Genomic DNA, 25,302 nt, shown 5'->3' on the forward strand with positions numbered 1-25,302 from the left:
TTTTTTTGATTACTTATAACAAATGCAATTAACAAAATTATATTTGAATAAATTAATGTTACTTAAATATAGAGGAAACATCGACGTCTAGTTAAAGGTAGAAAACGCATCTACAAATTCGGATGGGCAACGATCGCTTCTCTATTTTAGCAAATTCTGGTAGCTATTTGCTCGTTTACTACCTTATGTACTATAAAAAAAGTTTGTTATTTTATATGTTAATATTTCAAGTGTAAAAAACTGAAATATAAAAGCTAAATAACCACAAATAATAGTTTGTATAATTCAAATATTGGTTTACGATTTATTACTTCTGTAAGCGGCCCTTTGCTGCGAGCAAACATTTTCAAATGGGCTACTTAAATAAATATTTCAAACTTGAAATGCTAATGCTACCTGTGTAACAAGACATGTCGTTTATTTGTTTTCTTTACAAAGAAACAACAATGTGCATAGAGTGAGAAAATTTGAGAGTTACATTGGTGATGTAATGGACATTCGAGTTAGCTTACAGTAGCTCCGTTAATGAGTTGAATGGTAATTTTTGTATGTAATTATGTTTGTTAGACGCGTGCGAAGAATCCTATATGTAGACAATGGGAACAAATTGGGTTGACAGTACCTTGGCGGTTAAATCTCTAAACAATATAACCTCAACAAGAATCATACATTTTTAACAAGTATAAAACAAAATCGCTTATCGCTGTCTGTCCTTATGTATACTTAGATCAATTATGCAACGTATTTTGATGCAGTTTTTAATAAATAGTGATTCAAGAGGATTTTTTATATATATAATACAAGTATGACGTAAATACACATTTTCGTAAGACCATTGGATGCGTGTGAAGCCGGGTCAGGTAGCTTATTTTCTATAAAGTATAACTAAAAATCTAAAACAATTTCTAATAGTTTGATTTCTTCACCGTGTTATTCAATTGTTAGTAATAATTTTCTGCAGAAGTGATTCTTAAAAATATTTTACGCACATTACATTTGTCTCTTATTCAACCTATTGAAGATATTTCAGCATTATTTATAATAATATTAGAGATCCTTTTATTTGAGTGTTTAGCATAAATGTTATCTGATGCTTTGAAACGAGATTAAACAAACACACATATTAAAAAAGGCAGGGGAGCTAAACTTGCGTTCACGCAACCTAATTGTCGAGAGCGTCCCTCTCTCAACGCATGCTGTCCCGCTCGCACGCGCAGCTGTCATTCGTATGACGAATCACTTTGTCATTCTGACAGCTTTTTGTACGTCAATTGTAATTCTCACCCTTTTGATGGAATATGAATAATAATAAAAAAAAAACCGAAACGCATTCAGCGTGGAATTATGCATTTGGATAAACAGCGGGTTAGAGATATGTTTTTATAGATTTTGAATATGAAAATTATATGTTCAGAGAGTTATGGTTGTTGCTAATCCTCGGTAATATAGGGTTTGTGAACGGTCATCGGAAGTTGTAACGAGATGTTGACAGGTGCTGCGAATACACAAACACATTGTAGATTTAAGTTTAAATAAGTAATAGTTGCTTAATTAAATTATTATACGTCATCATCTTTTTCCTGTCCTTATCCTACTCGTAGGTAACTCTATCGTCATCTCCGTCACTCCCTTCTTGATGTCACCTTTCACGCAAAACATTCATAACTTTCTCTGCCTTTGTTTACTTATTAAAAGTGCATAGACTAAAGTTGACTTTAAATTTGTAAAAGTTTGTCTATTGTGGCACATGTATTGTGTTTAGAGAAATTCAAAGTGGCATAATGCGTGTACAAAACATCTCGATTTAAATGCTTGCAATAGTACTGCGTTCAGACAATCCTCCTGTTATCCTGACAATTACTACGGTTGGGTGCAAAAAATCGAAAAGGGTTGAACAATACCGTGTCACCCTGAATTACAATTTCTTTGTACTTGTATGGGATCTAATTCTTTTATTTGTGTGACAGCGGCGCGGATGGGTCGCCGGTCTCTTTGTCGATATCGTACTTTTTATTTATTACATCTTTCAGTATCTTACGTGCCATTTAACATAGTTTTTTATAAAGAAATTTGTTCTATAATTATTGATGTGTATTTGTTATTTGAAGTCGCAGTTAAATTCAAAGGTTTGAGCTACAAAAAATTATTTTCTTTTCCTATCAATGATTAAAAAAGCTTTTAAAGCCTTAACTCTTCAAATATTAACACGTTAAACGTTTTATGACCAACAATAAAACATTTATAGCTAAATGAAAATAAAAATTAATTGATTTAGATAATTGTAACATAAATAAATAGAACTTATGCATGTGACGTTAGCCATTTTAATTAATTTCTAGTTATGTGCACTTTGGAGACAAGACATAACTTGCGATCAATTTTCAAATGAGTTGGCTAACGGCGACCAATCATGTACCAGGTCCTGGCGAAGGCGCCGTGAGCCCAACGCGAGGACCACGCCCCGGGGGCGCCGCGCCCTCGCCTAATCTAATATTAAATACCTTCCAATATTAGATACAAAGTGAGCATTCACAGAATTTAATAATCCCACACCGATGTTGCTTGCTCTCTCGGTCCTCTAGCAGCGTCTCTTTCCTGGATGAATTATTAACAACAGTTTTATGATAAGAGTGATAGGTGTAAGTGGCGGCCGAACGTGAGCCGCACTCCGATGCGTGAGAGTCGCGAAGGAAAAATGGCGGGAAATCGCTGCTGGTTAATATTTTATCGCTTTCGATACTCTGTGGCGTTATGTAGTAGTGGGCCCTTGGTCATTTTCAATTTTGTGACTGAAATATTAATGCGCAGGACGCCCCTAGAGGTCGCAGCGCTATATGTTACTATTAAGTGATTGATTACATTAAAGTTGTAATAATGTCGTCATTTACTATATAAAAAGTTTATCTGTTATCGCTTTAATACTTTCTACTACAAGGATCGAATCGTGTCTAAATTCGTCAATAATTAGAAATTTTATTAATTTTATTTATTTAAACATGACAGTAATAGTAAGAGCTAGGCTTGTAACTAAACTATCGCATAACTGTTCAATCTTGCTTTGATTCATATAAGCTTACTAGCTGTTCCCATGCGACTTCATCCGCATGAAATTATACTCGATTTTTAGTTATGCTAAATAGTTGAATTGGCTACGAAACAATCGACAATCATACAACAGTTGTGCGATAGTTTAGTCACAGGTATATCCACTCTTAGTGTCCTAGTTGCTAATTATGAGTTCTAAAATGTAACAATTTGTATGTAACATAGAAAACAGTATCCATTCAAAATCTTTAGCAATATCAAAAAAGTGCTTTGTTAAATGAAGCGTGACTACAAATATATTAATGAAATTAATCTACATAAATCGGTGTAAAAATACATAAAATTAAAAGTAACGCGACAGACAAGCGTGCGAGGAGCTAATCAATTGTCGCGTTTCGTTCCGTCAGTTAGTGAGCGGAGCGCGCAGCATGGCGTGGCGAACAATTAATGTTAGTTTTGATTTTTACGCTTTCCAGCTTAAATGAAAATCTTAATTACTGTATCATAACTAGAAGACTGCTCGGAGACCTTAAATGGAAACCTTAGTGTAGTTTAAAGGAGCCTTTAGTGACAAATCTTTCAATTACTGTAATTTACATTTATTTTATGAAATTGATTTAGTAATTTCGAACCATAACTAAAACCATGAAATTTAAACTGAATATTTTAAACTTGAAATGTCATTGATGAAAACTGAATTCCAATAAGTTTAGAGTTTTTCATGAAATTCCATTACCTAAACATTGTAACCAAACATGTTTCGGCTTCGAGTTTCTGTAATGTCACCCGACTGTATTAAGAACTAGCTGTTGCTAAGGTTTCGTCCTCGTGAAATAAAAAAAAATAACATAGCCTATGTTACTGACAGATAAAATTACCTTTTTAAAGGTCAAAGAATTTGTTTGTGGCCCAGTAGTTTTTGAGTTATTTCAATACATACAAAAATACAAATCTCTCCTCTTTATAATAATAGTATAGATAATCATGATATATCTAATAGCACTTAAAACAATATTCTCATTAGATTTTAATGATTATTAGAAAATGACTAACGCTTAGAATGAAGACAGATATCAATCATGTAATGTACAGACAATGTAGGAATTAATTTTATCTTAACTCGTCAGTCTGAATCATTTACATTTTCTGAGAAACGCTTAACAATAAAATATATAAACTAGCGACCGCTCGCGACTTCGCCAACGCAAGAATTAAATCGCCAATAGAATTCCCTCACACATTAATTCTCCGTCAATGTCCTGCCAAAATAGGTGAAGATAAACGCTTGTAAAAATTGTATTTGCGTTAAGATCGACGCAAATAGGTACCTTATGTTCATAAAATCTGTTAAATATATACATACACTCCAATCAACAAGATTAAAACAGCATACGATTATCTAATTATCGATTTTAGCGACGGAAAACTTGTAAGGAAATGTACTCACGTTCACTTCAAAAACAGAGATAAATTTAGTATCACGTAAACAGAGTTTAATTTCAAATTAGCCTCTAGTTCATCGTATTCAATGACCCAAAGATGTCTAGATTAGATTATGAGTGCGTTAGACCCGGATGAGGTTAGAGAATTCAAGACACATCTGCCAGCGGGCAGCGGGAGGGCAGCGGGAGGGCAGCGGGCAGCAGGAGGGCAGCGGGCAGCGGTCACCGCGATCTGAATGCACAACGAGCTGCGCCTCTTTGGGGGAAATATGACGAAAATCGACTTGGACACCATCGGACATTAGGGGTAATTTTATTTAGACACTTCCCCACCCCATAGTAACGGTCATATCTAACACGTCTTATTGTTACATCGCAATTGAGACTACCAGTATCAGGTTGCTGTTATCTATTGAAATTATTGATATAATTCTTTATAAGAGATCTGTGGTTTAGAAGCGAGAAATGCATCAGGTCCTAATCAAATCGAGGTTCATGGTCTCTGCATATCCCTCTAGGTTATGGCTGTTAGTTAAATTATGATTGTACATACAAACATAATCTTCAATAAATTCTAAGGTCAGTGTATTAATTTAAAAACTATTTTGTTTGCTTTTAATTAGTGATATTTAAGCATATAAAATATTAAAACTATTATCGCAATATATACAACAAAGGCGATTGCTTTCGTGAATTTTAAATAAGGTCTGCGCGATCAGCAATTAGCGGAATCATCTCGTCTCATCCGAATTTCATCGCATAATTGTCAGTTATAATTGAAAAACGCAATTACGCCGACGCCGGTGCGCGGTGGTTAATTAATATTAAATTCGCAAATAATCGCCGCGACCCCCTCCCCCGGGAGAACGGGAGGGTCTGATTGAATTATAGGGAAATTTTGAATTTTGAATAATTCACGGCGTCGAGTTAGCCCTTTACGGCAGCAGTGCGGAGAGCGGGGGGCGACTCGTCTCCAATTATAATTACGTGTGTAAATTTATTTACGTCTGCCTCGCTGTCTCTTAGCGACATTGAAAATTATACGACAAATTATACTGAACTAGGCAAAGATAATGTGAATTGTTTTAACTCGGAATTCACAGCAAGAAAACAGCTCGCATACTAAGAGGAGTTTGGTTTATCTGATTTGGTCTGTATAATTACAATATTCCGTATCAATATGCGACAGAACATTTATTAGTCAATAAAAATAAAGTAGCACTGATAGGATCAAATCAGCGACTATCGAGTAAGAAATTAAAGTTCAGATACTTGCATAAATATTCAATTAAATAAAACGCAAGTGCTATTAACTTGAAGCAGTATACAATTTTAAAAACTGTACGCGATCAATTAAAAATGTTCCTTTATTGAATAAAAAACGACTAGCAATTAACTATTTAACTCGCGGAGTAAAAAACGTTAAATTATCTATAATTTCGCATCTGTACTTCTTTGCATTAACAAACATATGTAATAATTTATAATGCAAATAGATAAAAAAATAATTCAAAGCATTTAAAACGTGCGAGGTTCCGTACATCAAGTTAGTGCAATAATTAAATTTGCACATACAAGTATGTGCAAACGGTGTAACGCAGCTCGCCAAAATTCAATTTCGTTCATTTCCCAGCCCGCGGCGAAACCGTGCGACAAACCAAACAATTACATAAACCCGTTTCAAAAGCATAATTTTTAAAACGAAAAACTACGTGGAAATGCTGGAAAAAACGGCAACACCGATCGCTGATGCTTTGTTAGTTTTCGCGCCAACGCGCTGCCCATTTTTGACAGCTGTCAAAAGCCGCGTTTGTGTTTGCGTCTTTTGTGAAATCACACCTTTATTCGTTTGATTTTTTTCCATAACATTTTCAACGTTCACAATGACGGACTGGCGTTTTTAAACAGATAGCCACTGGCCGTAGATTTCATTATTGTTTTGTCGCTGTCTGGTGAAATTGATAAGAAATGTATACTACATAGATCTAGCTGTTAGTGGTCTTTTCGTTATCATCAAAACCATTAATTTAAACTTGTCGTTCCTAACGTACTGCTTTTGTTTTGACAAACTCTAAATAGTTAAATTAATTCTATACAGCAATCAGTAATCCGCGTCGACGTCATATTCTTAGAATCACTTAGTAGCGAGTCAATGGCCCCCATTTGAATAATACACAATGTAATCCCACACAAATTACGAGGCCCGCGGATTGATGATAATCGCGTGGTGATGTTGTGTCGATATGCGTCACTACAGCGCGGTGCGGTGGCGGGCGGCGGCGGCGGCGGCGGCAGCGGCTGGCTCATTTCAATGCGCATTGTGCGCGCCCGCGGACCCCAAACGTCTTAACGTCTTTCAATGAACACCCATCAGTCATTTACGTGCGTGCGAGAGACGCATGACAATCGCTCGAGCCACGACGCGCCGAGTGATCCTGACAGCGCGGCTCGTGTGTCTCTCCATTTTTTCTCAACGAAGAAAGGTGAGACGCGATTGTGAGTCGACGATGTATCGCTGTCAGTTTTGAATTGGCTCTTGAAGGGTGTTGACGCGTCGCGTCGGATCTAGATCGGCGTGTGGACATGTTAATTGCCGGGCGGGGGCGCGAGCAGTCGACGTGCGACGTGCAATCGGCGCGCATCGCAACCTCTGCCCTTTTAATTACTGAATGTCTTGTCGACAAACCTCTTCTTATTGATTGGCGGCTGATGGTACAGCGAGCTATCTTATAATTACGTTGAATTTAATGTTACTCAACTACAATTACAAGTATGAATAATGCCTTCTACTAAAACGTCATTTTCCTTTAAGCTAACATTGTAAGCGAGTAAGTGTATTGAATGAAGTAATTTACCTGGATCCGTGGCGTCGAGGGTCTGTGGCGGGGGCTGACCGAGAGGACCCGGCGTGCCCCCCGAGCCTGGCGATCGCACGTCGTCCGTTGCCGCGCCGCCGTATGACAACGACGATGAGGGCGGCCTCTGCGCAATACAACACACACTAATAAACAATAGAACACGCGTCAAATATATTCAACAGTCGTTTAACAGAAATATACTAAAACCCAGTGTGTTTAAGTTTCTAAAGAACAACCTTTATAAGGAAATCTGTCACTTTCTTGTAGTGCTTATTTTGCTCATGAGTACAGATATCATCGAATAAACTACTGGGAAATCCTTTGAACTTATAACTACTCTGTTAACTCCAACAAATTTATTCAAAGTGGACATATTAACCCAATCTGATACGCAAATAGAGTCACACATGACAAGCATCGCGCGCTGCGACATTCCTAATGCTGTAAACATTCCGAGGTAGCTCGTAACGGTCCTCGGCCGTAACATTATGAATGGACGAAAGTGGAGGCGAGTTGGTATTTCACACACGGAGCAGAGCCAGGAGCGCGGCTAATGAGCTGGAGCACACGCCAACCGCTCATTACCATGCGTTTGCGCATCAGGGTTACCAGTATTCACATTTGACCCAAAATCATCGGCTAAAAAGTCATTACCTACTTCATACTAACAATTTTGCGAATTCAATTATGTATGTAAAAAGTTGTGAATATTAAATTATTGTTTTATGTGTGCTATAATTGTTTTGATATGTTGGCAACCATGGGTCTGGTTAGTAAAGTTTACGGCCCTCTCAGGTTGGTAATGGGCCAAGTGAAATCAGGAAATCGTAGCGTATCGGCGATCGCTCGAGGAAGTCTCTATCCAGCTTGCGAAAGTGCATTGAGTTAGTCATTTAGCTCGGACTCGCCGCCGAGACCGATGTGATGTCTAGATATACAATCACAGACCACTGGCGACGTCCGACTGCACCTTTATTGGCATCCATAACAGCGTGTTGCGTAAGTCAAGTCGCTTTCTTCATCTTGTTGTCCAGTTAACTCGGTCATATATGTTCATAGATCTTAAAGATAACGCTGTTTTCTAATATCAAAAGTATGTGAACTTTTAAGTCATGCATCTTAACACTACATTTGTGAATTTTTGAAATATGTATCTAAGATCAATTTACAAGACTCGAATCTTTATATTCAATTAAGAGTACCAAAACGCCAACACCTAACGATCGTTAGCGTACAATCAATTTCACAATGCGTGAGCAGCAATTAAAGCGCGTTTTTTTGGTAATTATAGCGTTGAAGAGACCAACTATACGTTCCAAACCACATTAAATATTTGTAATACTAAAGTTAAGCGTATATGTCACATAATGTGGACCGCAATACACCCTCGCGAGTCGGAAATTGTAACGATGCAAAATGTGAGACGCCGCGGAAATAGAACACGCGCTGCTTCGCTGGCAATTCCAATAATCGTTAAAGAGCATCTCTGTGAGACTGGGGCAGGGGGCAGGGGGCGTGGGGCAGAGGCACGGGGGGACGAGGAGCAGATGTCGGACTCAGCCGACACTTTCAATTACACGGCCACGGCTGATACTCCTCAGGTCTATCTCAATTTGAATATCGAACAGATGCTCCCAAGGTCTCTCTGCAGGTATCCTAATTGACGTATTTTAATAGCACGAATTGATGCAATAACTGGTTCCTATTTCGTAATCGTGCTACTAGTTTATAACATTTTCTTTAACATTTGCAATCATGTTCATATCGTCAGGATCAGATAGACAAACCATTAAAAATCATAATAGCTTAGATTAAAGCACCATGTTATCTACGAACACTATTATCAAAGTCAAGGGTAGGAATTTTTGTATTAATTAAATGAAGTTTTAGTAGAAAATGTGTTTAACAGTTTGTTTTTTGAGAGTAGCGGAAGTGTCGGCGCTAATGTGCTGCGTTCACACCATATGCGAGAATCAAAAATGACTTATTCCCGACTCTCATCATTACGGGCCCCTTTTATTGTTATAATTTTGTTTACACACGTCACTGGGGCCGGTAATTTGGCGTCGTTAGCGAAAACGCCGGCATTTGGTTAACGATAACGAGTAACGAATAGCAAAAACACCTTTCGTTATAATTATTTATCAATAAATATGGTCATTGTACCGATATCGACACGCGATATGTCCGTTTTTATTGTCAGGTGTTAAAAAAATCTACATATACTAATATTATAAATGCGAAAGTATAGATGGATGTTTGTTGTTTGTACTGAACGGATTTCGATGAAATTTGGCATAGATGTAGAGCATAGTCTAGAAGAACACATTGGGTGCTTTTGTTTTTTAATACCACGTGGACGGAGTCGCGAGCGAAAGCTAGTTTTTGTATAAAATTGACAATGTATAGGTATGAAAATAATAACAGATCTTGTTTTAACTGCTATTTATAACTACTATTACAGTTATTTAACTGAAACAGTTTATCAAACCGTTTTTTACTCTTTGATAGTTGCTCTGTGATGTTCTGACAGTACAGCGATGGCCGCGGCAAGGCGGGGTCCGGTCTACAACTGGTAATTTGGCATTACGGGTTGCGATCGCACCACATTGTATATCGGGTCGCGGGTTCGATTCCTGGAAGGGGAGTGGCACCGTTTTTCGAGTGAAAGTTTTTTGCGGTCTCGTACGAGTTTCGAGTTTTTGTATTGTGTCACTTGAGTAACAATACAAGATGGGTGCTTAAACGATGAGAAATGATCATTGGCAGTGATATCATAGTATGAGTCACGAATGAACTGAATGTAGCGTTGACAAAACGCATTTAAAACGACAAAATTTTATTTGAAATAATATTGTTTGTCACAATATTTGTTACCTTAAGAGTAATGTACTATGCATTATGGTGCAATAACAATGCACTTATCGTCTAATTATTCGCGATCTCATAACAGGCGGGTTGTCGTGCTCATGTCGGCCGCGGCGCGTGCGCGGTGTCGGATGACGTGGGAACAGCCTCCCACGTCACACGACACGTCATCCGACACGTCACGGGACACGCCCTCAGATTGACATCGAGGGAGATTAGATGTGATTATTTTGTTAGTGTACAATTTAATAGTTATGATGGAATAAATTAGCTCATTGAAATAAAAAAAATTCAAGAGAAAATTTCAAATGACTTGAGCTGAAGAATTTTCAAGAGAACTCTTGATTGAATTTAACATTTTCGTTGCACGAAATCGATTGACATTGTCATTTTACAACCAATAAAACAATTAGATTTTTAAGACACTAGTATTATTGGCGACTCGGTGCAAAGCTTCCCCCGACGGTACTGACCAACCCCCAGAGGCAGGGGGTGCGGAGCTGCGGGGGCGGGGGTCGCAACCCGACTTTTCCATTACCATTAATTCTCCAAATGAGAGTTTACTTTCGTGTCATCTTGAGAGGTCATATGTCTTAATGTAGCCTTTCTTTTGTTTTTCTTCTCAAGACACACAAACCCGACCGATGCTTTAAACGGTCACCCGTATTTGCTTTTATATAACTTAGTTTGTCCAAATTTTTTACTGTCAATAACAAAATAGTATAAACTAATTGTTGATTGACGTTGCTTGTTTAAAAATTCATTCTTGTACACAAACAGCAACAGAAAAAATCTTAAAAATATAATTTAATTTACAGTTTTAATACTCAAACAAACGTATCTATTTAAATATATATCATTATAAAATCTAATAACTCACAGACGGACAGTAACACCGGATTTTATTATAAGCATACATAAATAATGCGGACAATTAGCTCTTAGTACGTGACGCGGCGTGACACTAGTCGCGACGCCCGGCGGCGCGTGTCATTCACACATACTACTTAGTCATCATACTGTACAGGAAGTCTGTTAGTCTGTAGTAATTATAATTCTTTAGTAAGATTGTAATGTGCAGTTGGTTTTGTTTAAACTGTGATAATATTACTTGGTTCCTTACGTTAGATTATTATTATCTGTTGGTTTTGATTTCGTTATTTATAAGTGGGTTATTTTTAAAAATCTTTTGCTGAAATAACAAAAATATTATATCATCTGTCCGATTTGCTTTAGAATAGACAGCGATAGTAACATATTTCATAGTCTTTTACACTTTATCTGAAGTCCTATCTAAGTAAGTAAGTAACTGATAGGATTGACTTCTAACTTTGTGAAATGACAGACAGTAAGTACGTAAGTGACAACAATGGTCGTAGCTAGTCAAGGTCGAATTTTATTGTCCCTTAATCTATGGCCGTATGGCCGCGGTTTTACGGTGATCCGTGATCATAATTACAACGAGGTCCGAGGCGCCTGCGGGTCGACGACCGCATGGGAAAGTCGACATCTAACCAAATCGTACGTGACGTTTTTATTATACACCATATAAGTCTTATCACGATGGTGTAGTGACTAGATTTGCTAACCCGCGACCTCGATTTAGGTATTCGGTTATCTATCAAGTGTTTTCGCGTATCGGGATGTGAAGTGTTTGTTTTTTTTTCGTCGGAATCCGTCACTGTGGCCCAATTCACAGCCGACATCAGGAATTTGAAGTTCGTTCGAGTTACAAAGATGTTCGAGATAACATTGGTTAGTTAATAGTCAAGTTTGCCAATTTTAATGTTGTATTTCACAGAATCAGTGTGTACATCTTCTGGGAACACGTAAAGCGTTTTAACGCTGTCTCGCCGTATTACCGGCTATACTAAGGCAAGTTCGTATATTTTATAACTTAACGTTAAGCCACTTCAAGTGATAAACTTTAAAACGTCACTAATATTTCTACACCAACTAATTATACTTCTAAAAATGAATTACAAAAGATAAATAAAGTTTGTAACAAGACGTAAGTTTAATTCTTTTCAAAACTAATTACTAAAGATATAATTAAAGTTTAGAAAATGTAATTACGAAATCTAATACAGTATTGACTTAACGAGCATAAAGTTAAAAATTCACGATCGACTTAACAGATACAAGCCGATGGTGAAGATTTTCAAATTGATAAGTGCTGCGAGTGGCGCGGGCGTGCGGGGGGCGTGCGGGGGGGGGCGAGATCTCGCAGATAACGGACGAAGGACACCTTGATTGAACGGACCGGACAACGCGAGATAAGGCTACACTATTTGCATATTAAATGAGACAATATTAATTTTCCCGCCATTCTCCCGAGCTCTACGTCCCTACAGAGTCGGGTTACATGGAAATTCGATTTTAATTCCGCAAAGAATTCTACTAACTGACAATTCACTGGAGAACGCATTGACGTATTTAAATAACTTGCTTATGCTCTTTGCAATACTCTAGAAGGGTACTGAAATTTATAATTCGAAGTAAAACCCAATACCTAATTGTTTGAATATTTATAAATCAACTTCTTATTACATCAGGCATGAAACTCAACTTCAAAATAACAAGGAATGCGTAATATTACTTCTTATTCATAGTTAATGACGAACATACGTCTTGGGAAAGTCGTTCCAACAATAAAATCCGACTCTACACTTACCAATATAATAAAGAACAAGCTGGATAACTATCCACTTATAACAATGTGAAACTAAGCGTTACCAGAAAAAAATTAGGACAAACATTCAATAGCTAATCAAGAATAATTGTGTTGTAATAACAAGCGCGGAGGGTCGCTGCTGCCATTGTGTGGTAACCAGAGCCGGCAACCCTTCGGCCGCCGCTCGCCGCCGCCTGGCTCCCCAGGCCCGGGGGAGGACGTGTGAAAGAAAACATATTGGGCCTGCTTTTGACGGCTCCCCGTACATTGTTTTACGCTCTCTGCGTATGAATGACTAGTATGTACTCCAATTGATTTTTATTTGATGCATTTAATCAAAATGCCCTTCAATGTTTGCATTGTTTGTTGTTTTAAAGATTTGTATAGTATGTTTTTGACATGTTCTAAAGGGTTCTGTAAGTAAATACTCGATTTAAGTGTCAATTACTTACGTTTTTTTTTAAAGTCGGGACTGAAAAAGAGCTTAAAATGTCACTTATAGTACATGTAAAGGGTTAAAGGTATAATTACAAAGTAAATAGTAATTAGTAAAGGTGTAGTGATGTGACAGAGAAGGCGCGAGGGCTGGACGCCGCAAAAAGTGCAGCAATGCGCTTAACTAAGCGCATTCTCTGGGACGCGGCGCGGCGTCCTACGGCGTCCTGCGGCGTCCCGCAGCGTCCAGCAGGGAAGGATTGTTGTCCCCGAATCATTCCTTCCATTTGTTCGATTGCGTTTTTCCAGTCATAAATGAATCCGAGCACCGCCCAGAGCTTTTTATCGTTCATAACTATTATTGGTGTTAAATTGACTGTAATTCGAGCAAACAGTACGTAGTTGAGATTAGCGTTGTGTCGATTTCACTGATCGACGTTACGCGGTGTATCATACGCTTGGTTCGTCTCCTTGTTGGTTTAGTAACAATTGGTATTGTCTGCATTAATTCTCATCGTGTAATAAGACAGGTCAGTACGCACCTTTATGTACAGATATATGAATATTTTTAATACGTTAACAAAGTATAGACAATGACGAATACAAACTAGCAAGGCACGCCACGTCGAAAGTGCAAATGCTAAATGAATAAGCAGAATTACTGGAGTTTCAGACGCGGCGCAGACTGACGAGCGACTAGCCATTAATACTAACATAAAGTAAATATGCACACGGCAAGCACACGTCATTAGTTATGCAATGTAACGGAACGGGAGAATATAAATAATTCAGGAACCGTAACGCACGGTGAAGCGTTCGCTGGACGCTTCCTACAGAATTTCCGGCGACATCTAATTGAATCTTTAATACGATTTTTATTGTGTTGTTATTTAAATGAGATCGTCTGCGGATTGCGGGTGTCGCCATTAACTGAGGGACTCTTAATTACTGCCAATCTGGTTTGACTATTTTCACTTTACGCAGGTTTACATTGTTTTTTGAAATGTATTGCAAACAATGGAATCATTGATGTGGAAAATAGTTTTCGATAATTTTATTAAGACATACAATCATAAGTCATTAGAATTTATTAAATATACTTCTAGGGGTGTCATAAAATTTTATATTTTAGTTGTTGTAAATGAGTTGTTGTTCAATCAAAATCTAAAGTAAATTATTCTGATAAATGAAATCCATATAGTTAATTTAAAGAATAACGGTTTTATTATCAAATAGTGAAAAGCTTGGCTTTCCTCCAGCGGAGCTTTTAGCCCTCGTAGTTGAGGCAGGAGCGGAAACAGCGCTACGTTGTGCGGCATATTTCCAGAATACAAGAACAAAACGCTGGAGCACATATTAAAAGTAGTCGAGTCCGTCAATAGAACGCGGCGACGGGACTCAATGGGCTTTTTACGAAGCTCTCTTTGTGGGCGGCTTAAAGGGTTTCGCGACAATGCGGCCTCGGCTTAATTAACCGGAGCTTAAAGCTTAATTGTAAGTGAAGTTAAGCCGGGGAACACGTGTCGGGGCCGCGCCCGCTGCTCCGCCATTCATATTGAAATTTTCAACATCTTTGATTCTGGTATACATTGAAAGGCTCAGCTGGATTGTGGTAAGACTTACGGTACGCTCTCTAACGGTCGTTCTTTCACTGGCTTAGGACCATCGGTTTTGTTTGTTTATTTTATAAACTTCAAGTTTAATTCACCTCACATTTATAGACTTTTAATACCCGAACTCGATGTTTTCAAAAGTCAATATTAAGCATATTAAAAAAAAACTGTATACTACATATATCTTGAGTATTTTTACGTTAAGTATATAAGACTATTTTACAATAGTATTCAGTGATATACCTAAATGCAATCGCTGGAATAGAGTTGTGCCAGTTTAGGCATATCAATGATCTGCACAAAACGCACTAACTCGTAATCGGGTTCCGCGGTCGGGTTTTGTAGCAATGCGTGGTAGCAAGCGGCAGTGCTAGCGGCGTACATTCCGCATTTATCTGACCGACACAGGCGCCGCGCAGCGCCCGCCCTCGCCTAAACCTTCTTTATTAATCCTTATTTACAACCGCGAGCAATTTACAGGAAAACCAAACAACAATTACTGCACAAAAACAAATAAGAGGAAAAATCATTAGGGGAACGCGCCGAGGGGATGATTACAAAGGAAAACACGGTGCGGTGGAGTGCCGCGGTCATTATGTGCCGATTGCCGGCGGCCGGGTAGCGGGTTCGACAATGCACGGGTGAGATTACTCCTGTCGCCTGTCAGGCTGACGTCACGCCGGGGATGTGGCGGGGGGCGGGGGGGGGCTGTTTGGATAGCCACCGCAATGTCAACAAGAGGCGCGGTCGCACGCACCTTACCTGCGAGCCTTCCTTATACAAAATACAACAGACTAACATCTTATGTTTCTAACGGGCACAGTTTGGACGAAAAGTTAATTAAATACATTTGGTTATCCCTAAAGTTTAAAAAAACAAACTTCTGATAACATACGATATACAATATAAAAATTTATCCCATAAATAATAGACCCCTCGAGTACAAACTTGGTCTAATTACAATCGATTCTATTGAACGGTAAATAGTAATTTAAAACTGCGAAATAAAAGCCAAAGCTGTGTGCTCGTTCACCGCACAATAGAGGAACTCTTTACCGTTACCAAAGAGGGTAGGTAGGGGCGAGGGCGGAGGGACAGGGGAAGGGCGGAGGGCGAGACAAAAGGCGAAATCTATCGGAGGTGTCGGGTTGCACGCGCCATACAAACCTGGCATTGAATGCGATTGAATGGTTTTATGTTAACAGTATACTCTTGCACACGATCTTACATCTTTCATAATTAACAACTGCAAAACTATAAGACCATACATTGGTAGTTTTGTTATAATTTCTACATATATACCAGATGGGATTTCGCAGAAAAATATTCAGATAAAATGGAGTGTATATATGACATTTAATTCAAGAATCGATTGAATATCTTCGTATAAATGTAAGATATAAAGTGGATTTGTCTTTACGTAGTTTAACTGATATTATAACTCCGAGCACATTTGTACCTATTCTGGGAAGGCAGTAAGTTGAGGACAGTCATTTAGTGAGCGCTGAGATGCTGCTTGGTATCAATCCGAGGCGTGCTAGTGATTATGCAAATGCGACGGCGCGCAAATTGCCCGCTTCCATAAAAACATTGACATTTAAAGGTTATGTTAAGTACAGACACACAGACAGACACATCGGGTCAGTGACACGTTTGAACGATTGCCAAAGACTTTTCAATAAAGAATTCATGTCATTTACTATTCATAATATCACAGGTATCTGTAGACATGACCATAGTTCTTGGATTTTATCAAAGTATTTCCAATCCTCTAAAAGGAAAACATCTAAAACGTCACATATCAAAACAAAATCTAACAAATGTGAGAATCTTTAAAACAATATAAATAAATACAAGTTACAAGATATACAAAGAGGTTGTCGCGTAAAAGCAAAACAGAGTAAAAGATATAAAAGTAAACTTTGTTCAATATCTGAAGTTCGCAAAGAGATGATTGAAACAAAGGCTGTCGGTGCGAGCACGTCCCTCCTAAGTGTATTAAACCGCACAAACTTTCCTAAAAAGTGAAAGGAGACAAAGTGAAATAATATAAATACTTTCAATAATAAAAACTTGATATCGGCACAAGTTTTGTTTTAGCGTATGGTGCAAGCTATAAGCGAATATTTTTTTATTTTTTACATATTAGTAGATTTTTGCTGATTTACTAATATTCCCTTAAACCACCCAGCTTTAATTTTACAAGATGCTTTTGAAAATGCTAATTATACAAAATCAAAATTCTCGATACTTTATGTTGAAGTTTATCATTTGTTTTATTTTTTTTTCTTCTACTATTTTGTAAAACTGCGTGTTCTGTTTTTTGGAATCATTGAAAACCGGCGCTTCGATGTACACCAAGCACATGCCGAATGAATTCCTTATTTATTTTTTGAAAAAACTGATTTCTTCCCTTTTTTCCTTTATTGTAATTTTAATAATTACAGTCGTGTTTTTAAAATTTAAAAAAGCAATTAAACAAATGTCACCGTTCACTCGTCAAAACCAGGCATTATACGTCAGCAATTGGAGCGAGTTGTATCATTTCATAAGAAACAAACCGCTTCCGTTTGTAATTTAGTCTACAAATTTAGAATACGAGACGAGTTTAATAAGATAATGGCAAAGAATTGAAGGAATGGAATGGAATCGCAACTGAACCGACACATAAGGAAACAACCGTAAAGTATATTAACTTTGTGGTATGTTATACAGAAATTTACACATAAACGTAAATTAAATGAAAGTTCCAAATATTGTTAACTTCTAAGATGAAAGAAACAGTTGCCAAATATTATCTGAAGAGACACTTCCTAACAGAAATCAATCTAACAAGCAGGTGACGGTCTGACGGCTGACGATCTGACGGCCGGCCGGGATCTGACAATTTTCGGCGCGTCCGTTTGTATCTTTTATTTATTTCCGATTCTTTTGTCGCCTTCGGAATGTAAATTAATAACTGTCAGTTGGTGACAGAAGTCGCGCCTGTCACGCGCTCCCATCTGCCCGACTTTCGACTTATCGAAGTATATTTTGTTCAACTTCGATATTACTTTTAGAGTGGTCTCCAATTGGTGTTATTTGTTCATTTGAAAAATTTACGAAGCTGCATTGAAAGGACAAAAAAATCTTAAGCTTGAACTTTTCAGAACTTTGAAGACTAAAGTTTTAAACAATTTCTTTTCTAATTTAACTGAGCTACATCTTCAAATATCTTGAACCTAAAGAGAATCTTTATACGTCTTAGCTCAAAGAAAACAAGACGATGTAAATTTTATAGCTATCTGAAGATATTTTCGACGCCGCGTCTACAATGGGGCTGTTATCGGTCATACGATTTTTTACAAGATCGCTTATCTGTCAGTACATTAATCACGGCGCTATCACCTGAGCCCCCGCGCCCCTCGCCCCACGTCCCTACGTCCAGGACTCCCGGCACGCCGCGCTGGCGCTCGGGAATCATGTTTAAACTCTTTTAAATGATGTACACTGATCTTAAGAAATTCAAAAACATGTCTATGTTTGTGATTAAAATAACTGTACATTCAACAACATACTTATTTGGAAAAACAACATTAAACAGGATTAAAATTATGCGCTTCTTGTCACTAAAAAGATCCACATTAAAGTGGTTATTGAAGTTGAAATGGGCGTAACAAAGATGGAATTAATGAACGCGAAGTAGATCCCGCAAAGCTAACATTGGTAGTCGCCGTTACCGCGAACCACCCTGGGAGCCACCCTTTAAGAATTCCGACTAATAGAATGCGGATAGACAGACAGACAATCCATCACGGTTCCCCTACCGATGTATTATTTATGGGGACATCCTGCACCAACCCACGGCTAATCTTTCAATATCTTGAGAATTTTGGGAACATCGAACATGGGGCCGAGCGACTTGCAAACGATAATGCATTTACATGATGTCTTAATCTCTGAGACGTAAAGTTCGATTTTGCAAATCCCCCTGTATTAATCAAAGATTTTGCTCCAGCAGCAAAATAAGGAGACATTCCTACACTCCGTACAGCTAGTCACGACGTTATGTCATATGTAATAGAGATGATTTTTGATCACTTCGAAGGCAAAACAAATGTAATTCGTTCAATGTAATTGTAGGATTTGTTTGTTTTGTGCGGAATGAGAGAAATGGCATGAAATTAATGATGCTTCCTTAATGAATTTTTGTTAAGAGATCCGCTGGTTGTAATAAGATTTGTTATTATTATTCCTAATTGTTAAATTTAACAAATTTAATGAATGAACATGGTTTTATTTAGACAATTTTTAATTCCATCATTTACTTTTGTAATTCCAAATTCTGATTACATGTTACTTAGAGAATAATTTGTTTCTTTAGAATAAGTAGCTTCAAACAGCCCTCTGAAATATCAGTATTTCGAGCCGTAGTCAAATAATTTATATTTAAACTAATGATGCAACTAAGAGGAATCAAAGCGTCCGCCGGCTGTTTCTATAAATACCTCACTTAGAGGCGGGAGACGAGAAAAAAAAATATTTTCGAGTTTAGAGGCAAGAGGGTCGCCAGAATAGATCCCTCGGGGACTCCTCGCGACCGGAGTTGGTTAGTTTCATACTCGTGTTCCTGAGGATCGACTGTCGGCTTTTCTTCTATTTGTAAAGTATTATATTTCGACGCTATTTCTTAACCTTAAAACAAAATCAATGTCAAATCACTGACTGAGAATTATGTAGCAGTTTTGTTTTGATATTTTCTTTTAACTATTTTATTCGAAGTAGTGCTGTAAATTACAAATTTCTTAAAAGTTATGTTAAAACGTTTGAATAAAGATTTTCATAATCAACGCAAGGTTTCTCTTTCAGTTTAAATAAAGATAAGTATGACTATAACAGTTCCCTCTATTTCATTGAATGATTTTTCAATTGTTTTTTTAATAAACTACAATAATCAGAACGGATGCAAAACTAAATAAATCAAATCGATCTGTGATGAGGCAACGTGAGGGCATAACAATGCTTCTGGCTATATTTTAATTAGAAAAGCAAAAGAGTGTCTGCTCGCCTCTGAACAAATCATTGAGGAATTCTTTAATTTAAAAATGGCGGCACATGATCCGGCCGATGCAAATGACGCGGCGCGCGCGCAACTCATTACGAGCCTCATAACGAGGCCTTAAATCAACCGCGCGCCCGCGGCCATTGTCTGCCCTCCCCCCGCTCCCGACCCGCCGCCCCCGCAGGCCCCAGGGACCAGCTTTTCGATTGTAATATCGATTCTTCTTAATAATAAAAAGCGATTATCTCCGAAGATAGAATTAGATTTGGAGCCGCTAATGTATGCAGCGTGATTAACATTCCAATTTTGAGTGATGAACTGAGAAAGCATTTGGTAGACTATCTACCTTATGCAGTTTATGTGTACATAAAGGGTTATCTTACATTTGATATTATCATTTCATTTTAATTAACAAAATAATAAACCATGTACCGTATGGATTGTTTGACTATAAATCAATCAAAAATATATTTTTGGAAAGTTGTATTTCAAGAGAAGTAATGTCGTCGACCGAAAACAACGAGATCTGAACAAAAAAACATATTTACTCTTAAAACTTGTTTACCGACACAATTGCGTGTTTTCTCTTCGATCGATGATCACAATACGAACTTTAATCAGTCAATAACAGAATTGAATTTACCATCGCGTGCGCCGGTGACCCAGAATGCGGGACGGCGCTGCCAAGATGTGCCAAGATGTGGCTCTCGCTGCCAGGGGATGTGTCGCAATTAGCCAGGCTAATGGCGGCCGCGGCCCGGTCCGCGCGACCTCCGACACCGGCAACAAATGTCAAGAACAACAACACCAGCGGTACAGGCTAACCTCCCACTGCACCCAACGCGGCGGTGACTAGCTTCATTGTCATTACTTCGTTATTCTTGAAGTATACAATACTGTATTTCTATAAACTAGATAGACCTGACTCAATCGCATTTACGTAAAATTGGACAGTTAACGCTAACGCGATCAAATCGGTAAACAGGGTGAGTAAAAACTCGGAACCTAATTTCTGCTTTGTTAACGTGAATCAATTCGACTTGCATTCGATGTAACTGAATTGATGGTCGTTTAAGAAAACAATTGAAAGCGTACGGTTCGTTCAACTCGTTGATACGTCGCTGCGGCGCTGCGGGTTGGCAGGAGGCCTAATCGACGGGTGTCGTTCGAATATATCTCGCGGGCCGTCATCGGGGCCCATTCTTCGGGCTCCGGCGCTCGCTGACTGACGGGGTGGTGGCGGCCTCCGGCCTGACAAATTGTCGCCCGCCCGACGTCACCTGTGTCGCTCACTCATTCACTCGTCGGCTGAATGAAGCTCGTGCTCCCCGGTCACCTGCGTCATTCACTCGTCGTGCGGTGTTATTTCCTGTCGCGTGTCTTCTGCCTCGTGGCTTGTCGATGCATCGGATACCAGTCGCTTCCGAAGCTGTCATACGTCCTCGTGACAGACATTACTGTCTGTGTGGACGTCAACAAGTAGTGTTTTGTTATTCGCAGGTTAATGAACTTTTATAGGAATTGCGTATTCTGTTCTATGAATTTACTAATTAATGTCAATATTTTTAAGTTTACATATAACACAGCTTATGCATAAGTATAGGGAGACAATAGCGTCGATGTTAAAGTTATAGGGGAGGTAGGAGAGGCTCAGGGGTGCCGAGGAAGGGGGGATGCCTAGCTAACGAGGTAGCGGAGGTAACACGACTCCGCAACCGATACGTTCATTAAAGCAACGACAAAGCAGTCAGTTGTTATACTCAGAATCTGCTTACGTAAACAGTAACGAATATTGAGCGTCATGAAATGCGTTTTCTGTAGTCTTTCGCAAATCAATATCGATTTATTCCCAGGCCTGCAATAAAAATACCTAAACACATCTTTTAAATGTCCCAAAACTCATAATTTATACAAACCCTAAAACAAAGGGCAACAATAAAAATCTACAGACATTCAAAGACTTTTATTGGTGTAGTCGAAAACTGTTTTTTACATTCGCATCACAATCGATTATTGGATATCTAAGATGGAAAAACCGGGTCTGTTGATGAAGTACCGGCGGCGATAAGCGGACTGCAACTTAATACGGCGATGGAAAAAGTCGCCAAATTCACACACCGACGGAGCGAACTGTTTTTACGCTGTTAGCGCTTCGAACAAGTCATAAAACGTGCTACAGGACCGACGCGTTGGACGCTGACCGGTGATGCTGGGCCCGTACTAATTTAAGAACCTATATTAAATAACAATTTAAGTTAAGAAAACAGCAACAGTTAACGTTCTAAAAACAATTGAAGACTACGTCGGCCATCGATAAGCAAGATGACAGCGGGTTTTCTCGTGAAATCTTCGTCACCGGTTAGTTATGCTAATCACACGTTAAAATTCCACTTGCATGGAATACAGCGAAATTTACATAAATGACTGCACAAAATATTCTATCTCCTCAGTTTTAATGGTTCATATTGCAAGCATTGCGGACCCCTGGCACCTAATTAGCAAGCGCAATAATTAAAAGCGGCCAGTCGGAGCGGCGGCAAAAAGCTATCTGGCTTTCGGATTTCACTGCTCGTATTTTCAAAATCGTCGCGCGGTCATCTCCAAGCTTGGATTCCTTCGCGCAGTGGACGAGAACAGCCTAACATTTCACCAATTCAATCTAATTCGAACCCTACACGTATGTAATTATGGTTACATTTACAATTGTCATCGGCTTTGTGAGTCGGTGTGTGCGTGAGCGCGGGGCACCGCAAGTGAATTATTTGCAAGATAGTTGGGCAGATATCGCGCCCCGCTCCAAACAAAACTATTGCGAACCGAGCAAATTGAGCTTTCGAATGGATTTGAATCTTGTCCTTTGCGCGACACCGCTAACAAATGTACCATACCCTCTTGTAGTTGTGCCTACGTTATGTAAAAGGCCAATTGCAATGTACTTTTTCTTATTCCTTTACTTTATCGCTTGTAAAACAATCGCTTTAGTATGTTTCTAGTTTTACTTCGAATTATAGGCTTTTATTTCTGAAGACTTAGTAAAAGATAAATTAAAATCAAGCTTGCAATCAGGAACTTTTCAAATTGGTTGGATAATAGAAAGTTATCCTTGATCGTGATGAAAAATGCATTTCTTTACTCCCAATAAGACGGTGCGTGTTACAAAAAGTATGGTGTGAGTCAGTTCGCGTTCACCAGACGAATAAATCACTCGTTTATGATGTAGGTTAAAAATAAGTGGAGTCTGATAAAGACGGACAGAATGTGTCGCCTTTGATGACTAGCTGTTGCTCGCGTCTTCGCCTGCTTGAAATTAGATAATATAGCCTTTGTTATTCTCTGATAACGCAGCTTTTTAATACTGTAAGAATTTTTAAAATCGGCCCAGTAGTTTTTAAGTTATTTCAATACATACAAAAATACAAATCTTCTCTCATTATAACATTAGTATAGATAATACTGTTGTGATTTTCACGAGAATCTGCTTGTCACCTTTGTTGAGTACAGCACCCATATACATGGTGATTGAAAACACATTGTACCAAAGTTTAAATCTACTAACAACTGGCACCTTGAAGCTTCTGTGACAGAATTTGATTATGTCATATTCCCTTAGCATCTCTTAATTTCTCTCAAAGAAGAATGTATATTTTTGTCAATCTTTAAGAAGACTATAGGTCAAATAAATTATCATTATTTAATAATTCTCTTATTGTTTTTGACATTAAAGGGTTGTGTGAGGGCGCATGTGGCGGACAACAGCCCTATCTATTTTGTAACTACACCACCAATACATTTGTAATCGAACTTGTATTGTTTTTTAATTCCACAATTATACAATTACTTTTAATTTAACTTATTATTGTTTTTAAATAGAATGAAGACAATGTAAAAAATGTTGATATACTTTTGATGTTTGCATCAACGTCATTGTTATTAAGTGAGCGGAATTCTGGAGTTATTCCAGGATATAACTACGATAAACTGCTAAGATTGTGCAAATATTTAGCATGTAATGTTATTCGGCTAGCGGTGCCGGGACAGGGCGGCGCGCGGCCAAGCAACGGCCTCCACAGCCCCGCTGGCACGCTGGCCCGCTGCACATTTGAAATTGTAATCCATCAAGCGCCGTAATATTTGAAATTTAATAATGGCGATCCCGGTCGCGCTCGCCCGCTTATACTTTTTAATTTTATATCTCGATTGACCTTCGATACAATGATCGAATGAATACATCGATTTTTTCCCGAATCCCCGCCGCGGCGGGTTCTTGCGGCCGGCGAGTTCCCCGGCGCCCCCCGCCCGCCTCGCGCGTCTCCTTCTGCGAGTTAAAATTAAAAACGTACGTCTCAAAATGTAAACAAAAAGCGAGACTACTTTAAGGAGACTTTATTCAAGTTACCGAGTGCTAAGTGAACACACGTGCGACGTCCCGGGTTCGTTCCCGGATAAATATAGCAGGCGCGGGAACGAGCGCGGGATGGCGGGGGGATCGCTAACGAAGCGCCTTTTTATAGAAGCGAGCGTCGCAGGGAAGTAGCTATCTCGTAAACATGCTGAGTGTAGAGCTATGATACATCGGCCACGCCGCGTCGTCTCCGCGCCGTCCCCGCGTCGTCCCCGCGCATCGCAGCCGTGACGTTGCTGTCATGAGGTCGCGCGTCATACGCTCTCCTCGTCACATAAAAATACGAACGAGCTCATTAGACTGGAGAGTGATCGCACGACAATTTTATGACAACATTTATTTTTTATATGTTGATGGTACGTACGAGATAACGACTGCTCGCAGTGATTCTACTAATGACAAGTTCACTGTCGCCGTCGGCCGCCTGCCACTAAGATATTTTAATTTATTAATTCAGAAATACTACAGTCAAAATTTAGAGGTATATTATGAGTGATTGAGAAGTTTTCGGTTTTAATTTGAAGATCCTATTTATAAATAGGCAGGTACAGGCAGTGTGAGGCAGGTGGTTGCCCTGCGCACTCGTGTTCACAGAGACGAAATTCACATAGTCATAGATCACGTAACGTCAAAACATAAAAAAAATCCGAGTCCGAAATAACTCGTCCATCGTGTCCACCAGCGAATATTTAAGTTTACATGGATCAGCGAAAATTAGAGGCATGGGAACCGCCAATCGCACGTGTGCGTGCAGAATAAAAATGTTGTATTTTTACATGATTCCCCAGTAAAACCGGCGAGAGGCGTAGACCGCGGCCTGCATCGCCGTCGGTTGAATACTAAATGTATTATAAGTGCACAATATTTGCATTTTGAATTACGCGCTCGCGGCGCGGCGCGGCGCCCGCCCGGCGACTGCCCGGC

The 25,302-nt window shown here is 38.9% G+C and overlaps 1 protein-coding gene across 3 annotated transcripts in view; it reads right to left on the reverse strand.

Annotated features, from left to right (window-relative positions):
- Window positions 1–25,302, reverse strand: part of LOC106101088 (homeobox protein homothorax) — a 206,471-nt gene that overhangs the window by 139,856 nt on the left and 41,313 nt on the right. For all 3 annotated transcript variants that reach the window (XM_013280197.1, XM_013280198.1, XM_013280196.1), the window contains exon 6: window positions 7,343–7,469. In XM_013280197.1, coding sequence (XP_013135651.1) covers window positions 7,343–7,469 — 127 coding nt within the window. The remainder of the gene's footprint in view (window positions 1–7,342; window positions 7,470–25,302) is intronic.

Source organism: Papilio polytes, unplaced genomic scaffold, assembly GCF_000836215.1.
Source record: "Papilio polytes unplaced genomic scaffold, Ppol_1.0 DF824024.1, whole genome shotgun sequence".
Taxonomy (NCBI): Eukaryota; Metazoa; Arthropoda; class Insecta; order Lepidoptera; family Papilionidae; genus Papilio; species Papilio polytes.